Below are 19,135 nucleotides of genomic sequence, written 5' to 3'. Positions count from 1 at the left end.
GTGTCCCCAGGGAGGATGGCTCATGCCCGGGAGACCAGCTGCCTATGCCGCCTGACTGCTTCTTTTCCTCCCCGGGAGCCTCTGGTCCTGGGGGGGCACTCGCCCTCCACTCTGTTTTGCAGTGGACGATTCTGAAGGAAGCAGCAGTCCTTGTTCCCACCCTGAGATGCTTCTGTGCTGCAGACACATTCATTTCCTTGCACCTCACCAAGAGTCTTCCCCCCAACAGGGGCCCATCTGGGACTGTTGTCATTTGACTAAGCAGGAAGGCGCCTGGGGATTAATCACGCCTTGGCATCAGCTTAATGCCACGGTTGTTACTACAGTTGTCACCGGTGGGATCTTTGTTTCTCGAATGGAACTTTCTTAGTCATAAAGCACACCGAGTCACCTCCTGCTGCCAATCACACACTCAGAGGAGAGTGGGGTGTATTTCTGAGAGCGGGGACTTCTCTGAAATCAGCTCAGACTAATGTGCATGTGGCCGGCTGGTCTCCAGACATCTCTGGAGGTTTTTGAAGAGAAGGAAGCGGAAACAGACCTCTGGCAATCTCTTCCAACACCAACACCCCTCTGGCTGGAACAGGAAGCCAGGAGTCCTTCATCTCCTGTCTCCCTCGATGCCTCCGTGTCACATTGTTATCCCCTGTCTTTCTTGCTCCTCGAAGGAGCTGGCCACTATTTCATGTAAAATAAATTTTAAAATGCAGAATTCAGCTGAGAAAAACAGAGATGGAAGTTTCATTGAAGGTTTGATTTTATAGCTAATATTTATTCATGAGTTTTGGCGGTGACCTTTTCAGCACCTCTTTAAGATAAATTTCTTATAGGAATTTTCATATTTTATTAAACTCATTATTCAGTAGACTTCACAGAAGGCTTAAAATGAAAATGGAACTGTAACAAGATCTTTTGTGCAAATTACGAGAGGCCCTCCTCTGTTTAAATTTCAGAACGCGTATACCTACATGATGGGCGCATGCGTGATTGTCTTCAGGTTTTTCTCAATCTGCGGGAAGCATGTAAGTATGTTGTGAAGTTACTGTCAAAGGTCACATATGCAGTGAGGAAAGGAGTGATGACTGACCTCACATGCCCTTCTGGGTCTTCAGGGCTGGGGTTAACCAATTACTAGACATCATGAGTCAAAATGAGCAAATAATAAAGTGAATCGGTAACCTAGTTACCCTGTGATATGTTTCCTGACATTTGTGTTGTTTTATTCATTCTTCTTCTTTGCTCAGTGAACTCAGTCATCAACTAAAGATAGCACATTAGGCACGAAAGCAAAACCTGATGGTCTTCCTTCTGCTTCTTTATGTTTATTGTTGTTATGTTTAATCAAGTAATTTTACTGCAAAGAAAAATAATCTTTAACAAGTATTCCTGACTCTGTGAATCCAGATTTCCAGATAGCCTTCGTTAGTGTTTAAGCGTACATTCCACGTATGTTTCATTTTTTAAGGCACTGTTTCCTATTTTGTTCCTAACTTTATTTCCTGTGTAGTCCATATAGCCACATACTCAATATATTTAATATTTGATGGTTATTTTAGCATTGTTTAGTGTGTTTTTGTGAAGGTCTGTTTGTGGAACAATCCTGGATCTGCTTGCTTTCAGCCAAAAATGTACAGCCTTTATCATAGAGAATTAAGGAGCAGGAGAAGAGAAAATAGAAGGCTAAAAATATTGGGGTGGAACTTCTATTGATTTGGTTAAAGAACCTAAAGTTTGAAATATGAGAAGAATTTCTCTATGTCTAATGGTTTGTAATAATATTCAAATTTAATTCCAAATAGGAAGCACCTTTCAAGTGATGTCCTTGAAAATCACTTTTGTGCCAAACTGCTCACATGTTATTTATTTCCCAGGTTCACCACGGCTTAATGAGTTAAATATTCATATTTCTCTCCCTCTCTCTCTCACCCCCCTCCCTCATTCTCTCCCCCCCACCCCCACCCTTCCTCTCGGTACAGGTAACACTAAAGATGCTTCTCCTGACAGTGGTGGTCAGCATGTATAAAAGCTTCTTTATCATAGTAGGGATGTTCCTGTTGCTGCTGTGTTATGCTTTTGCTGGAGTTGTTTTATTTGGTACTGTGAAATATGGGGAGAACATTAACAGGTTGGTATAAATTTATCTTTTGATTCAAATATCAAGCAAACCTTTTTAGTAATGAAGTCATGAATAAATATCTGCCTGTTTTTTTAGACAGAGATGGGGAGAGGGAAGCAATCATTTGGAAATTAAAACAAAATAGAACAGCCAAATTTCAAATGACATTTTTCTCATTGGAAACGGTGTGCATACTTCCTTTAGAAACCTTAGAAAATTCAGAAATAAAAGAAAACAAACAGAGTCCATCATTTCGCCACTATGCAGGAATTACCACTTCTGATATCCTGGTGAATTCCAGCAAATTTTCTACCCACATAAATGCCAGAAACAATATATTATTTTTTTAATTAAACAATTTTGGGATGGCTTTTTTTTTTTTGAGCAAAACATGGGAGGTTAGGACCCCCAAATGGTTACTATATATGAAAAGCATTTTTCAAAGATTGTCTTAAATTTTGTAGAAGCATCTTAGAGTTTTTTTTAAATACTAAATTATTACAACATATTAAATACAACTGTGTCTTGTTGCAGAGATTCCTTATTTGATACCAGCGGCTCCACCTTTCCTAGCATAATCCCTGTGAAAGGAGGAGTCATTTTTAACTGTCAGAGCTTGCTTGCTTAATCGCTCGAGATGAATGGCGGTAAACTGTTGGCGCCTGCTAGGGCTGGGCTCCTGAGACAGCTATCCTTGGGGGCCAGTATAAATAACTAACAAAAAAAGGGTGTAACCTTTGGAAATGGTAACTTAGCAACCAGATTTGCTCCAAAATCCACCTGTTTTGATGGTGACAAACATTACTACTTCCTGTCAAACCGTATCACTCACACCTTGTTTTTTTTTCCCCTTAAATTAGACATGCAAACTTTTCTTCAGCTGGCAAAGCCATCACTGTACTGTTCCGAATTGTCACAGGAGAAGACTGGAACAAGATTATGCACGACTGTATGGTAAGCGTCTCTTCATCACTCACGAGGCCTCGACCTAGCATCAGATGGCACTCTTTGGTGATGCGGTGTTGGCAGCACCATCCTTGTAGCATCAAGACTGTGCACAAAACATATAGCCTGACCTTCTAGGCCAAAAGTTGCATTCTTTAACATTACAGTATACGGACACACAGGAAAACTATCCAGTGAACCAACTCAAGCCATTGTAGTTTCATCAACAGATACGCACCACATGACCATTGTTCCCGTCCTCCCATCCTTGACGGCTCTGCGGTCAGGTGCAAACAGGGGAGTTCCGCTTCTTTGATTTCGTTTCTTCAGCAGATACTCCCTGAGCCCCTGGTTTGTACCGGCCCACACACTGGGAGCCAGGTCTTCAGCGATTCCAAGGCATCCTCAAGGGGCTCATGTTAGGGGCTCCGAACAACGCTCTTCCTCCTGTCCCCTTGCTTCTAGGGGCTAATTCTTCAGTATCCTCCGGGTCTCACTCTAAAGCTCAGTTCCTTTAGGAATCTTACCCACGCTAAGACTGCGGGTTCTGTGCTCTCACAGCCCTCTGTGTTCCTCCTTTGTAGCATGTATCACAACCATAGTAAGCAACTGGCTCAGTTGGTTTATTTCATCCCTGTCTCATCCTCAAAAGAAATGTCTGCAAGGATGGCAACTCAGTGGCCACCCCCCACCTGTAGTTACTGAGCCCCTGAATTGTGACCAGTGCCACTGAGGAACTAACTTTTCTGTTTTATTTCATTGTAGTGACTGTGAATTAACACAAATTGAAATTTAGATAGCCACATGTAGCAACACAGAGGAGGGAAGGGCTCTGTGTCCTGCCTACCAGTCTGTCCCCAACTCTGGGCATAAGCCTAGCACATAGGAGGAGATCGGGAACTTGATGCATGAATGAATGGGGACAGAATTTACCAAGTTAAAAATAATACAAGGCAAAATTAAACAAATTCTAGATAAAAAAAAAAAAAAGCAGAATGCCGTGGAAATGCAGAAGAAAGAGCTTGTGTCTCTGCTGAAAGAAACCAGGAGGTTTCTCAGAGGTATTGGAGTTTTACTGAGCCAGTAAAAATGGGGAGGCTTTTAATAGCCTGAATCTTGGGTCATTTAATAACATCCCGTAACGATGCTCTAAGAATGAGGATTATTGGCTTCTTCATATACAATTTGAGTATGAATTTGCTGTGTCTAGCAGGTCTTCCAAAATCTTAACCCATTACTTAAGTCAGAGAGCTTTTTAAAATGCCTTTTTACCTGACTTTCTTCCTTTTGCGTCACAGTGACTACTTATGATTTGGGGCTCGTGAAGGTGGCAGAAAGAGTCTTGGAGGAAACGGATTCATATTCGTTGTGCTTCTAAAATGGCAGTGAACTTGGGATTCTACAAGACCAAAAGCACAGCACAGATGAAATGTTCTTTTTGATTTCTGCCACAGAGGATGCACCCAGTGGATGGGGCTTTGAGAGATCACTTTGAAGTCAATTATATTTTATGTTGTTAGGAATGTATTCACAACTACAGGCAATTAACAGAGGTTTGTATTCTTCCCCGCTCCCCCCACCACCCCGTGCCCTCTCCTCCTCGCCACGGCCCTGCAGGTCCAGCCTCCTTTTTGTACCCCAGATGAATTTACATACTGGGCGACAGACTGCGGAAATTATGCCGGGGCACTCATGTATTTCTGTTCGTTTTACGTCATCATCGCCTACATCATGCTGAACCTGCTTGTAGGTAAGTGATGGTCTCTGAATATTTTTCAGTCTCTTTAAACTCAGGTTCTTAGATATTTATGTACAATTTTCAGGTGATTATCCTGGATTGCTTGAGGTTGGGTGTTTTATGGCATTAATTATAAACTGTTGCCTCTCAGTCCAGAAGCAGAAAAGACCTTTGAAAGGCATGTCAGTGACAGCTGATTGCAGTTTCAGGAGTTGTCCTATTAATTACGGTCATGAATTTCAAAAGCTCTTTCACATGGATGACGTTGAACAGGTATCAGGCAGCGCTACCTTTACAGCCCTGAAATACCACATTTATGTTTTCAAAAGATAATATGTTGTCCACCCAGCTGTGGGGCCACCCAGAGCTCAATTTGACCTTTAAAAACAGCCCTGGAACGCTCAACTAAGACTTAAAGCCAGCTGGCATGAGCATCTTATACACAGAATGTGTGTTTATGCTCGTGACCCTCATGTTTTGGAAAGGCAGGAGCTGGATACATAGCTTAGTCCAAGTGTAAAACATGCCAACTTGGAAACCACGCGAAAAGCACTTCAAAAATTTGGCTTATAATGTAGGTGATAAAATCCATTATTTATAATAGATGTTTCCCTTTTTCTAAAAAATGACATATTAGCATAATTGTCTGACTTCCTGAGTTTTCTTTCTTTCTTTCTTTCTTTCTTTCTTTCTTTCTTTCTTTCTTTCTTTCTTTCTTTCTTTCTTAGCCATAATTGTGGAGAATTTCTCCTTGTTTTATTCCACCGAGGAGGACCAGCTTTTAAGTTACAATGATCTTCGCCACTTTCAAATCATATGGAACATGGTGGATGATAAACGAGAGGTAAGAAAGCGGATTATGGTTTCGTGCCCCACCCTGAAGAGACTGACTGCCGGGTCTTAGACGTTTCAGCGGGTTTGTTGCTGACAGTTGACATAGACTGCATTTGGAACGGCCATTGGTAAACTGCAGAAAGCTGCCATTGACAGTTTAGAAGAATATGCTAGGAAGGTGAGGGGGACAGAATGGCTCCCCCCATGTTTTCTTCCAACCACGAACATCCTCTCCTTCTCACGTTCAGAAAATGGGCAAGGAAGGGAAACCAAGCCAGCCCTGAGGGTACCAACCTGGGCTCAGTGCAGGGGAGGGGGTGACATGCAAGTTATCCAGGCAGCAGAATAATAGATTCATGATCACCTCAGCCTCAAATGACAATTCTTTTTTTTTAATTGAAGACAGCTGACCTACAGTGTTGTGTTAGTTTCTGGTGTACAGCAGAGTGGTTCAGTTATATGTATATATTCCTTTTCATAATCTTTTTCAATATACATTATTACAAGCTATTGAATGTGGTTCCCTGTGCTATATAGTACGACCTTCTTATCTATTTTTTATATAATAGTTTATATCTGCTAATCCCAAACTCCCAGTTTATCCCCTCTACCACCACCGCCCTTTGGTGACCATAAGTTTGTTTCCTATGTTTGTGAGTCTGTCAAACAGCAGTTCTGATTAGAAGTGCAAAGGAATTATTTAAGTGGCTTCTGAAAGTTATTATTTTGAATTATTTTGGACTTACTATTTGAATGTTTTTATCATAAAGAGCATCCAGGATTTCCTAATTAGTCAGAGCAGCAGTAGCTTCATTCACCTCGTCCTCTCCCTCCCCTCCCCTCCCCCTCCCTCCTAGCTAACACTCAGGTACAGTTCTAGGCACCGGGAATATGACAGTGAACCAGATGGCAAGGTCCTCGCGTTCATGGAGCATATGTTCTAATACTGGGAGATGAACGATTAGGAGTAAAACAATGACGATTATAATAATTATTATTATTTCAAGAAGTTATAAGCACTTTGCAGAAGGTGACATGGTAGAGGGGGGTTAGAGTTGGAGGCAGACACTTTCACAGGCCTGGCTGAGAAGGTGTTATTTGACTTAACATCTGAAGGACCAGTAAAGTCCAGCCATGGGCAGACCTGGGGGAAGATCTGAAAATAGTTCCAGAAGAGCTGACCACAGATGCAGGGACCAAGGGGCCAGAGGCAGAGAAAACGGGGTTGTGGAGCAGAGCTGGGGTGTGCGCAGCAATGTGTGGTCCTCCCCTCCACCGTGCTGCCTCTCGTTGGTGACCCCACGCCACCCAAGCACTGGTCACGGGGACTTTCCTCCCAGACAGTGACCTACCTGCGTGTGCAGGTGTCTGGGCCAGCTCTGTCTCACCTGCATCCACTTATGTCAGCCTGACTGCTGCCTACAGGAACCTGCTGTCCGCTGACACACACGGAAGCAGCACCACCTTCATGTGTTGAGACATTAGTAACTGATGGGAATTCATGGGTCACCGATGTCCGTCTCCCAGCACTGGAATTCAAAGTCACAGCCAGGCTGGTGCTGTAGGTTTTGTTGCCCTGAAGGGAGTCATGTGTTAGATCCTCCAAACCTGCGTCGGCTCTGCCAGGAAGAGGGCTGAGCTGGGAGCCCGGGTGTCCCCTGGGTCATTGCGCTGATGATGGAGAAGACCCAGGAAGGAGCGGTCTTTCCATTGGAGAACAGCTCACAATCGTGGTTACAAGTTCCTAGCATCCAGACTAAGTGAAGAAGAGGTTCATACACGTGTGGGTCCCATCTTTTCTACCAAATGCATCACTGACCCGCTCAGCACGTGTGTTAGAGAAACAAATGGACACGGGCTGAGTCAGGGAAATAAGCAACGGAAGAGAAGCCTGGTCAAGAAGGCACCAGGTGCAGGGGAGGCAGAGCGCGAGATTTACCACCTTGGCTCCCTGGCTCCTCAGCTGCCACATGGCGGTCATGTCCCCAGAATCAGAGAAGCACATGCAGAAACTCCAAGGGCGCAGCTCTTAATCTCAGGCTCCTCTGGGCGCACAGACCCCACCCAGCCTCCGGGGAGGCCAGCAGCTTCCTTGCCACCCGGTGCTAATTGTGCCAGCTTTTGAGAACTAGCCCCGGGCTATTTTGCTGTGAAAACAGAACCCCAAGCCAATCGATGATTTAGGAGTGGCTGTGCTCTGTCCCCAGGGGGTGATTCCGACTTTCCGCGTGAAGTTCCTGCTGCGGCTGCTGCGGGGGCGGCTGGAGGTGGACCTGGACAAGGACAAACTTCTGTTCAAGCACATGTGCTACGAGATGGAGAGGCTGCACAGTGGCGGCGATGTCACTTTCCACGATGTCCTAAGGTACCGGCCTGGGGGCAGGAGGGTCACAGCTCTCCTGTCAGCTGAGTCCGGACGCGGAAGCCACAGTCACTGAAGGCTCTGAGAGATACAATTAACAGGCAGGTTTGTAACCCGAAATGCCACATCCACGGAGGTTATACAGCCAGGTCAACTTCTCAGGAGCCAAGTGGCCTTTCTCACTGCCCTGTACTGACGGTGTCCCCTTGAGTGCCTCACTCGGGACCGGAGAAGCAGTGGCCGCACGTCCCCAGAGGTGCCCCTTACTGACGGAGGGACTCCTGCGGGGAGAGGGAGCAGGACCTTGGGGAGCAGGACCTCGGGGAGTTCCTTACATAGGAAGGAACTGGCCCGGGAGGGGTGGTGACCTGCTGACTTACTGGGCCTCTGTGGCTAAGCTGGAGCTGTAGTCTGACCTCCTCACTCACGAGTCTGACCCTAGGCCTGGCCCGCCCAGGGATGGTTGCCCCCAGTTGGTTGACAAATCCCATTTTCCAGACATCTCATGAGGACCCAGACAAGACCCAGGGGCAGACAGAGGCTCTGCTCCCCATTCTCTCTGAGAGGCTTCCATGTTATTGGCTAGGACTGCTCCCACCAAATACCATCCACTGAGTGGGTTGTCTCCCAGTTCTGGTTCTGGAGGCTGGAAGTGAATTCGAAGTGTGGACGAGGTTGGTTCCATCTGTGGCGGGGGGGGGGGGGGGGGCCTGTCCCAGGGGCCTGTTCCTGGCCGCCTGTGGCGTTCCTTGGCTTGTAGATGCGTTGCCCTGATCTCTGCCTCCCTCTCCACAAGGTGCTCTCCTCTGTGTGTGTGTCTGCGTCCAGATTCCCGTTATAGGGACACCAGTCGTAGTGGACTAAGGACCCTCCCTAGCCCAGTGTGACCCCACCTTAACCGGTCAAGTCTACAATGACCTATTTCCAAATAAGATCACACTTTGAGGTATTGGGGGTTTGGACCCCAAAATATCTTCTGTTGAGGGGAAGACAATTCAACCCGTAACAGCTTCTTAGACAGAGGTCCGTGGATAAAACTCAGAGGTCTGTGTTCTTGGAAGGGGAAACAGCTACATCTCTATTTTCACTGATCACCGAAATGCAGCATTTTCCTCAGTGGTGAGTGCAGGCAACAAAGCATGGTAGTGTTAATAAGACCCACGTCTTCTCACCAGTAGAAATCAGACATTTCACATCACGTTACTGCCCCGTCTGATATCTTAAAATACCCGTTATGCTCACCAGCTCTTCTGACTCAGTCATTTGACCTCAGCTAGATGCTATTATTTAATGCAATAATCGAGAAGCACTTGTGTTACTGTATCACCACCTTTTCAAAGAAAATAATTTGAGAACTGTGTTTCGAGGTAATCGGTTTCCTTTGTAACGTAGATTTTATTTTATGCTTTTAAAGCCTTGTTCTAAGAAGTGTCCCGTGAGCTGCACTGCCCAGGGGTCTGCGCCACAGAAAAAGTCAGGAACTCTCTACATTCGGGAACTATTTTCATGTTGCAAATAGTTGGCAAGTTAAATGTTGGATATAGTGTCACCAATTGCAGGAGCAGTCACGTGTACAGAGATACCATTGGGACTAGAATTTGAGAAAAAAAAAAAAAAGACCAGAACAGAGGAAGGAACTGGGAGAAGTTTTCTCAAGTTATCGATTTTACCTCTGTCTGTTCACTTCTAGAAGTGGGCTAAAGGTCAGAAAAACGTGAGGCAGGAAACACAGACGAACAGCAAAGGATGCCCTCTCTCAGAATGTCGCTCAGCCTTCTCTCCTGGTGACACATATTCTTAGGCTGAAAGTGAGGCGTCTGGACTCATCACTGTCATTACTAGTGAACGGTCAGCCTCTTGGAACAAGTTGGTGTATCTGATGTAATGGAGCCAGCGAGGGTGATGGTGGCATCCTTCACCCTTCGCTGTCCCTCTAGCCCCAGATATAAGATTCTTGATGAGGCAGGGGAAAGAGGCAGAGCGAGCTTGCAGCTGGGGTGGGGGCTGAGCGGGAACCTGGAGCCTGGGGCTGCAGCACGGAGCACCCTGTCCCTCCTGGGCTGTGAGCACCTCAGCCTGGACACACCAGCGCCTTACTGCCCGGGGCCCCGGTGCAGCACGTCAGCTTGTTGCTTTCATTTGCCGCTGTCTGGGCCAAGGAGCCAAGCGCTGAATGGGAGCCAGCATTCCAGCCTGGCTCTGCGGCTCTCTAAGATGAATGAGGACAATCTGGGGGAGCAAGTGAGATCAACGGAGAGGGAAATGGAGCAGGGGATGCATGACCCACAGCCAAGCATACTGCGCATCACCAGTTGGAGCTGAATGTGGAGAAAGTGTAGTGAGAGCAGTCTTCCTTCTACAGGGAAAGTTCCAGAGTCTCGAGCAGCTGATAATGTAGATCAGGGCCTCGCCTGGTGGGTCTTTTGTTTCACAGACGCTTACACGGCACTTACTGCTGTAAACACCTGACAGATAGTAGCTCACATAATCGTGTAGTAAGGTAGGTACCTTGACTCTCCTGGTTTACAGATGAGGGTGGGGAGACACGGGGCGTAAGCAGCCCAAACCCTCCGGCTGGTCAGGGGTGGCATCAGAACGTTCCATCAGGTGGATGGAGTGATGTCTCTGGGTTCTGGGATGCCTAAGCGTCTTGGTCCTGGTGCATCAGCGCTCCATCCCTGTGTGCCCCCTCTCCCAACCCCAGCATGCTCTCCTACCGGTCGGTTGACATCCGGAAAAGCCTGCAGCTGGAGGAGCTGCTTGCGAGGGAGCAGCTGGAGTACACCATCGAGGAGGAGGTGGCCAAGCAGACCATCCGCATGTGGCTGAAAAAGTGCTTAAAGCGCATCAGAGCCGTGAGTGACCCAGACCTGTTTGGGCTTTGTTTCCTCAAAGAAGGAGGAGGAGGAGGGTCAAGAGGAAAGCGCTTCTCAAGCCCCTGGATTGGATCCTTCTGTGACTAACGTTACAGCCCTTCACATACATCACCTTTATCCAGTTACGATGATTCAGACCCTAATCCTGGTCCAAATTCAGCCATACCCTCTTGAGCAGAGTCCCTTAAGAAGTTGAATCACATTTTTGTAACATAGCATGAATGTTTAAAAAGCAGTTTGTGGATACTAAAGTATTTATGATCTCCATTTATGAAATACAAGTGCCAAAAATCTCTACATACCAAATGGCACCTGAATGTATAAGACAGCTTTTAAATGGCTCCTAAAATATTCCAACCAGACTATTGACAATGTTGTTTGATCTCTAATTAAAGACCACCGCTCCCCAGAGTGTATGATCTGTTTCCTGAACTATAAGCTTTAAGATTCTCTGACTCATAAATCAATGAACATACACTGTGTTGGCAGAGACCGTGTTCACAGTGGGCATTTCTATTAGGTACTTACCTTTATGAAGGCTTTTGACTTGAGCTTCACACACAGAGGAGAAAAATCCAATCAATCACTAAACGTTTATACGTAACAGATTTTTTTATCCTATTTCCCTGAACATCAACTGTGAAGCAAATCTATTGGTGGAGAAAAGGTCCCCAGAGAAATGAAACAGCCCAGCCTAGAGCAAGGCAGCCGTCAGAGCCGGCCCAGCGTAGCCCCGTCGGGTCCAGGCATCATGTCCGCCCCCCACGGGCCCTGACAGGTCACAGGCGGGCCCGCTCACCCCCAGACCACCCTGGCCTCAGTGTGTGCGCAGCAGATCGGCCCGCTGCTGGACTGACCTGCTCCAACCCGGAGCAAGGATTTCCCGCATCCACCCAAGTCTCCTGCCTCTTAAAACTTAAGAGGAAAGGGGCGATCCACATCGGCTTAGAGAAGAGCATAGAGCAAGATAAGAAGGGAAAAAAATATAAACCCACGTTAATGATCTAAAAAGTCTATTTAAAATGGAACACAAGGTAGCATCCAGGAGCCTAACTATCCCCATCGTTATGCAAATAAAAGTGGGAGGGAAGGCAGTCCCTCTGCCGCTAAGCCCTCCTTTAAAGCAGTCTGATATCTAGCAGGGAAATTAGTTAAGAGTCATTATCAGGAAGCTCCTAGGACGGCACCAGGCAGGCAGGACCTCAGGAGAGGAGAGAAGAAAATGAGCTTGGAGTGGTGGGGGCAGTGGGGTGGGGGGCCGATTTTCCCGTTCCTGAAAGAACAGTCCTATTTCCATAGAAACAGCAGCAGTCCTGCAGCATCATCCACAGCCTGAGAGAGAGCCAACAGCAGGAGCTGAGCCGCTTTCTGAATCCGCCCAGTATCGAGACCACGCAGCCCAGCGAGGACCTGAACGCCAACAGCCAGGATAACAACACGCAGCCTGAGGTATGGGCAGGAGGTGTCTGTCGTCCAAGGATGCTCACAAAACACAAGTTGGTGCCGTTCGCACAGCCATTTCAAACAAGCGACACTGTTCCTGTTAGGAAGTTTTTTTCAGTTGGAAAAAAAGAAAAAAACTGGAACATGTTGGTCCAGTTTGTGTTTGTGTCTTTGCCATCCCTGAGTTGGTGGAGGTGATGATTTGTATGGATACTGAAAAAATAGGGAATTCCCTGAACTTAATGATCCTGTTGGTTTTTGTCTAAAGAGTTAACATCCACCTGTACGGGTTTGAGTCCAGCAGCAGCACAAGACGTGGGAGCACATGATTTGTCTGACATTCCACCCTAAGTGTTTTCTCCTCCTCACCACGTCATAGGAACTTGCAGTAAAATGAGCGAAAATGTTTGCAATGGGCCTTCAGTCTCTTAGGGAGTCAGACGCACTGAGGATTTGTCCTTCTTTAGTTGGGCATCAGAGGAGCATATGGAATTCAGGGAGGCTTAGCTGGAGGGCCTTCTGTGTACCAGGGCACAGCACTTTTCCTTTCCAGACTCAATCTGCACGTCCATAAAAAAAAAAAAGCACAGAGCCACCAGCGTCCTGGAGAGCTCATGTGTGACAAGCAGCTGGCAGGGGTCCCACCCTCAGTGGGGCCCAGTTTTGAATCAGCTGGAGCAGGTCCAGCGTCCTGGTGAGTAGTGACAGTCAGGGGCCGGCCACAGACACTGAAGCCTGAGGCTCCGAGGCCCAGGGGCCGTCTTGTTCCACAGCCCAGTTTGGGGTGGATTTCATGTCGTTGGCTCCCCAGCCAGTAGGAATCTGCTACTGATGGCTTGTGAAGGGACAGTTAACACAGGGGGACATGGAGGCTTCTGTGCTGGCTCTGCCACCTGTCTGCCCCGAGGATGCTGGCACTGCCCTGCGTGTGAGGCTGGGATAAGAGCAGGATGGCCAGCAAGAAGGGGCTGGTGAGGCAGGGAAGGTGATGCTGGTTTTAGGTAAAAAAGCCCAAGAGGGGACATTGAAGACACGTGAGGACCAAGGCGCTGATAGGAAGGGGGAGGTGATGGGGAACCGGGGACGGGTGAAATGCGTGGAGATCAGGCATTTCTCCTTGACTTTAGTCTTAATTGGTCTAAGTTGTGCTCTCCTCTGGGGCCCGTCTCAGAGCTTCGTCTACTGAGAACTCTTCCGGAAGCTCTAAGTGCCGACCTCCAGGTTGGCAAGAGGATACTGTCCCCAAACCAGGCAGTTCCTGCCGCCCCACCTTCCTTCCTGGAAAACCGCCCTCCCGCGCTGGTACGCGGTGGAGGGCACGTGGCCGTGCAGTGGAGGAGTCTGGGAGGGATGGGAAAGGCACTGCCCGGAGAGTCAGGCCTCTTTTTTCCACCAGGTGCAGTGGTGACCCTTTCACTTTGCTTGACTCTCCACTTTTCCTTTCCCCATCGTGGACATGATGGGTCCAGACTGTTTTTCCAGCTTATTTTCCTTTCTCAAAATGAAATGAGGGTCCAGGCCAGTGCACAGAGGAGGAGGAGGGCACAGCGTTAAGAATCCCCGCCTGACTCTTCCCCTGCAGACCAGCAGCCAGCAGCAGCTCCTGAGCCCCACCCTGTCGGACCGAGGAGGGAGTCGGCAGGACGCGGCCGACGGGGGCAAACCCCAGAGGAAGTTCGGGCAGTGGCGCCTGCCCTCGGGTACGTACGGCAGGTCCTTTCTCCAGCGGTGGAGGCGTTGTAAAGGTACCTGTACACCTTGTGTGCTTCAGGTTTTGAATTTCAAACTTCAGGTCTGCATCTGAAGTTCCTTACAGACAGTGAAACAATGAAAAATAGATTCCCCTCATCGGAGACCCTTCCCTCAAAATAACTGCTGTAAATAGAACGATGTAAGTCTGGGCATGAGGCAGTGGGGACATGGACAGAGGCGGTGGTCTGTCCCCACATGTGAGGCTGGGATAAGAGCAGGATGGCTGGCGAGAAGGGGCTGGTGAGGCGGGGAAGGACAGACAACGGAGGGACAGACAGGAGAGGTGACCGAGGGGAGATGCTCAGTCCTTGGTATCACTTAAAAGGATAAAAGAAAGGATGTTGTCAAAGTGTCTTCAAAGGCCCACAGGTGACCTCAGTGCCAGAAATGGTGATAATTGAAGGGACATGGTATTGGGGGCGTACTGGGCTTGAAGAGGCACTAAGCAGGAAAAAGAGCATTTTAAGGGGGTGCCAACAATGTACCAGGTGTCGTGCTATACATTTCCTTTTTCTCTTTTTCCCGCTTTTAATTTTGTGTAAAAGTTGTATATATTTAAGATGTATAAGATGATGTTTTGATAAATATTTACATCGTGAAATGATCTCTATAGTTGAGCTACTTAGCATATGCATCACTTCTCAAAGCTACCATTGTGTGTGTGTGCGCACGCGCACGTGCGCGCGTGTGGTGGGAACACTTAAAATCTACCCTTTCAGCAAACTTCAAGTACACAGTTCAGTGTTACTACCCATTGTCACCACGCTAGGTTCTCAAGAACCTATTCATCCTTTGTAACTGAAGCTTTGTACCCTTGACCAACACCCACTCATTTCCCCCACCTGCCTGTCCATGGTAACTGCCATTCTACTCTCTGCTTCGATGAATTTGACTTTCTAGATTCCATGTATAACTGAGATCCTACAGGACTTTTCTTTCTGGGTCTGACTTATTTCACTAGGCATTACACCCTCCAGGTTCATCCATGTTGTCACAAATAGTAAAATTTCCTTCTTTCTTCAGGCTGAGTAGAATTCTGTTGTATATACACCCAGGGTTCCTTATCCACTCATCTGTTGATGGACACTTAGGTTGTTTCCGTATCTTGGCTATTGTAAATAACTCTGCCACGAACATGGGAGTGCAGGTCTCTCTTCGAGATAGCGATGTTACTGCCTTCTGATGTGTACCCACATCCAGGGACTGCTGGATCACATGGTAGTTCTGCTATGCATTTTTTCAGGTCATCTCATTTAATCTATTTAATCTCTGTTAATTCTCAGAATAGTCCAATGAGGAAACTTGTATTCTCTTCATTTTGCCATTGAGGAAACTTGGATTCAGAGGCGTGAACTTGATGTTGGTTACATCTACAGGTCACAGAAATGGGACCCAAAACTGTGACTGTTAGAATCCCAAAGCCATGTCAACAAAGTCTCCATACAAGCTGCGTTATTCAGACGCATGAGTTGGCAAGATGAATACTGCCCTGAGCAAATTTGAAATCTGTCTATGAATCACTCCTTTCTCACCGATGCTACACTTCAATCTACTTTTACTGAAAAAAAATTATTGACCCGCATCTTTCTTTCCCTCCTCTCTGCACCCCTCCCTCTCCCCTGAGTGTCTGTTACACTGTCCTTTCTTTTCCTTTGTTTTTTCCTTATAGTCGTACATACACACTAACACACACTGGTGCACACATATTTCTGTGACAATTTTATTTGCCCAAATTAGAACTTTTCGTGATTTTTTAGTTTTCGTAATTATCTCACAGTGCAAGGGGAAGCAGCATATTTTTTTCAAGTGGTTTTTTTCTAAGTTGTCCGTGAACATAATTTTAAAGTCCGTTATGCGTGTAAAGGCCCCAGTGCTCGGGCAGGTCTCACACGCGTGGTCTGTGGCTCGGGCTCGCTCGCTGAAGCCGTGGCTGTCGGGAGCATCGCGGTGCTCCAGGGACGGCTGGCGGTCGGAGAGCAAGCATGCCTCATTGCTCATGGGCCTCTTGTTGATTCCGCAGCACCCAAACCAATCAGCCACTCGGTGTCTTCAGTCAACTTACGGTTTGGAGGGCGGACCACGATGAAATCTGTCGTGTGCAAAGTAAATCCCATGACGGACACCGCTTCCTGTGGCTCCGAGGTTAAGAAGTGGTGGACCCGGCAGCTGACAGTGGAGAGTGATGAAAGCGGAGACGACCTCCTGGATATTTAGATGGAAAACTGACTTCCGATAGGTCCTTTCAATGTCTGGTGAGCAGTCCAGAACTGATGTATCATTTAATTCCAGCTGGTCACTGAGTGTTTTAAATGATTTTTGTCCTCCCATAGGAAGGCATTAAACTTGGCCCATCAAAGCTGTGTAAGTGATGGGTTATTCCCAGTGTTCCAGAGAAGCTGCACACTGGCACTGTTTGTAATATTAGAAGCTATAACACCACCAGATGAAGATCATTCAAAATGTCATATATTCTGTCTCCATGAACTAAGACGTCTGTTCCGTACGCTGTTACGCGTTGTTGCCCTGAAAGAGTGCTTCAGCCCAAAGGGGCTGATCTGTTTGGTGCAGGAGCTGCAGCTCTAGTTCATGTTTTCCTCACTTCCTCTAGAAATACTTCTCTTGGGAGAGCTTATTATTTATGACTGATCTGGAAAGGTCAGCCCTGAGCTTATGCTAAAATGATAATGGTTTTACAAACTACAGATTCTGAATTTTAAAAAACAGATCCTGTTTTTCATGTTACTTTTTAAAATGTGCACAAGCTATTTTGAGATCGGAACAAGTCAATTTCTGTCCTCAGTCTCTCTGATGGAAGTGTTGCCTGTTTCCAGGAAAATGGTGTGTGTAGGTTGCAAGCAAAGAAATGGGCCCAAAGAGCTGACTGGTTTAAAAGAAACCTGGACATCGAACACTTGAGGGACATGGTTACATAAAGACGTTGAGCTTCTTACAAAGCCTTTTAATAACCGAGTTTAGCGAAAAAGAGTAAAACTACATGATTCAGCTCACTTTAAAAAAATCTTTGCATGTGTGGTGTTATCATTGACTTCATTTCTTACCCAAGGCAGGTCTGCTTTGCCGTAAGTCAGCAAAGGCATATAAGTTGGCCCCCATTCAGATGTTCAATTCAGAATGGTGGCCCTGCTGCCATGCTCGTCTATGGAAATAATGGTTCTCTCCAGAATCTCACTCTCAACTCCCAGTTTAGGTGTCTCACAACTCAGCTGTGTTTGTTTCACACATCAGTGGCCCACCTCCTCTGGGAAGGTTAAAATGCAAAGCGGTCAGAGTGCCGTTTGTTCTCTCGTGCTGGGTCAACCAGGTAGAAGTGCATTTGGGCCTCTGTACTGTTCTTGGTTGGAGATTTGCTTCTGGAGTGATGATCTCAGAATCCGTTGACGCCACCCCCCAGGTTGCTTTATGATCTCTTTTTCTCTATTTAACGTTCTTAAACTAGCCAAATATCACATTCCTCCTGTATAACAAATGTGACATTGTGGCGACAGTCTATATAGTGTTTATATGATTAATCGTGACAGTAAGATAATAGGCAATTAAAGTCAGTGCAGCCAAAAGTCTTTTATTTGGTTTTATGTTCATTTTGGAGTTTACTTTTTGTACATAAGAAAATAAAATAAATATTTGTAAAAGAATTTTCTTTGCATCAGTGATCATTTCTAAACCCTTTTCTCGTGTGTGGATTTGGGGGATGGGAGGAGGGTTTGGTGGTGGGGCCACCAAGGAGCTGGCATTTTGCAAATTCTGTATTTGAATATTCCGTCCATAATTAGTTGGCAAAAGCTGTGTCCCCGATATTCATTGCAGCTCAGCTCCTAAGCCAGAATGTTCACGTTAGTGCTCGTACGGCCAAGTGAATGCCCTGTGCCTTCCAGACTCACAAGCAGCAGAAGAGGCTCTCACTCGGCCAGGGCATGGTCTGTCCTAGTGCTGCGCAGGAATGAGATGTTTTTCCTTTGGGCTCATCACATGTGAGTAATACAGCTTCATTCTCACAAAACTGCTGAGCCTGTCCTAAAACGTCTATAATTGACGTTCAGCAGAACACCACTGTTGTTCATTCCGCAGTGAAGCAAGGGGCAGAACAGCAATGCACTTAGAGCCATAGGGCCCCGCGTCTGCAGTGAAGTGGAACAGCCACACCTTTCCTGTGGGACCTGTCTGCACGCTCCTCCCAAAGCCAGGAGGGCAGCCGGCAAGAAGATACGTGTCCCCCCCTTCTGGATTTTTCATCAACATATAAACAGGCCAGCTATGCAGATGGGGGAACTTCAGCCACAATGTCCCCTGGTCCTTAGGGAGGCCAGACACTGATACTAATCCTGTCATCAAGCCACCCACTGCCTGTAATTAAAGGGCGCTGTGGGTGCTGAGGGCACCAGAGAGCACAAGGGATAGAATAACTTGACACAGAGCCCCAGGGGAGCAGACCACACGTGTATTGCACAGATGGCAGTTCACGGGGACTCAAAGGGAACAGGGATGGAGGGAATGGCCAGAAGGGGCTATTCACTCTCAGTGGTGGTTCCGCGCTACAGCCGTCAGCGGGGACGGGCCGTTTGTGCCCTGCCCCAGCTGAGTAAGACAAGGGATGTAGAAGAGAAACTAGGCTTATAAAGCCTTAAGAAAAAGCAGTTTCTAAGCCAGCTGAATGATGGCCCATTTCTTTGCAGGAAGTGGCATATACCATAGGCAGGTGGTTTTCAGTGCACTGCATAGCAGTGGCACTCTCTCAAAATCTTTCCAAGGATTCCAAAATATTAACCAGGCGAAAGCTATGGAACCCCGGGTTGAAATTCTGGTGGAGGTGAGAACCCCACTCACATGGCCACATCTCACTCCTGTTTTGGATTGAGTTGCATCCTCCTGCCCCAAAAAGACGTGTTGGAATCCTAACCCCTGGTACCTGTGACCTTGGTGGGAATAGCGTCTTTGCAGATGTGATGAGTTAAGTAATAGTGAGGTTATATCAGAGTTGGGAGGGGGTGCTTAATAGAACCAGCGTCCTTAAAAGAAGACACGAGAGACACAGGGAGGAGAAAGTCACAGAC

The 19,135-nt window shown here is 47.0% G+C and overlaps 1 protein-coding gene across 5 annotated transcripts in view; it reads left to right on the top strand.

The window, feature by feature from the left end:
* Positions 1-17,719, top strand: part of NALCN (sodium leak channel, non-selective) — a 265,363-nt gene extending 247,644 nt beyond the window's left edge. For 4 of the 5 annotated variants that reach the window (XM_074378486.1, XM_074378485.1, XM_045520146.2 and 1 more), the window contains 10 exons: positions 954-1,022; positions 1,977-2,125; positions 2,977-3,070; positions 4,679-4,811; positions 5,528-5,643; positions 7,841-7,998; positions 10,700-10,850; positions 12,171-12,320; positions 13,897-14,014; positions 16,087-17,719. In XM_074378486.1, coding sequence (XP_074234587.1) covers positions 954-1,022; positions 1,977-2,125; positions 2,977-3,070; positions 4,679-4,811; positions 5,528-5,643; positions 7,841-7,998; positions 10,700-10,850; positions 12,171-12,320; positions 13,897-14,014; positions 16,087-16,280 — 1,332 coding nt within the window. In that variant the 3' untranslated portion in view covers positions 16,281-17,719. Of the gene's footprint in view, positions 1-953; positions 1,023-1,976; positions 2,126-2,976; positions 3,071-4,359; positions 4,615-4,678; positions 4,812-5,527; positions 5,644-7,840; positions 7,999-10,699; positions 10,851-12,170; positions 12,321-13,896; positions 14,015-16,086 lie in introns of those variants that run through there. The other variant, XR_012511758.1, reaches the window with a different exon arrangement.
* Positions 17,720-19,135: the final 1,416 nt, after the last annotated feature.

This window comes from Camelus bactrianus, chromosome 14 (genome assembly GCF_048773025.1).
Source record: "Camelus bactrianus isolate YW-2024 breed Bactrian camel chromosome 14, ASM4877302v1, whole genome shotgun sequence".
In the NCBI taxonomy this organism is placed as follows: Eukaryota; Metazoa; Chordata; class Mammalia; order Artiodactyla; family Camelidae; genus Camelus; species Camelus bactrianus.
The sequence above is the reverse complement of the archived record's forward strand: the minus strand, read 5'-3'. Positions and strand labels throughout refer to the sequence as shown.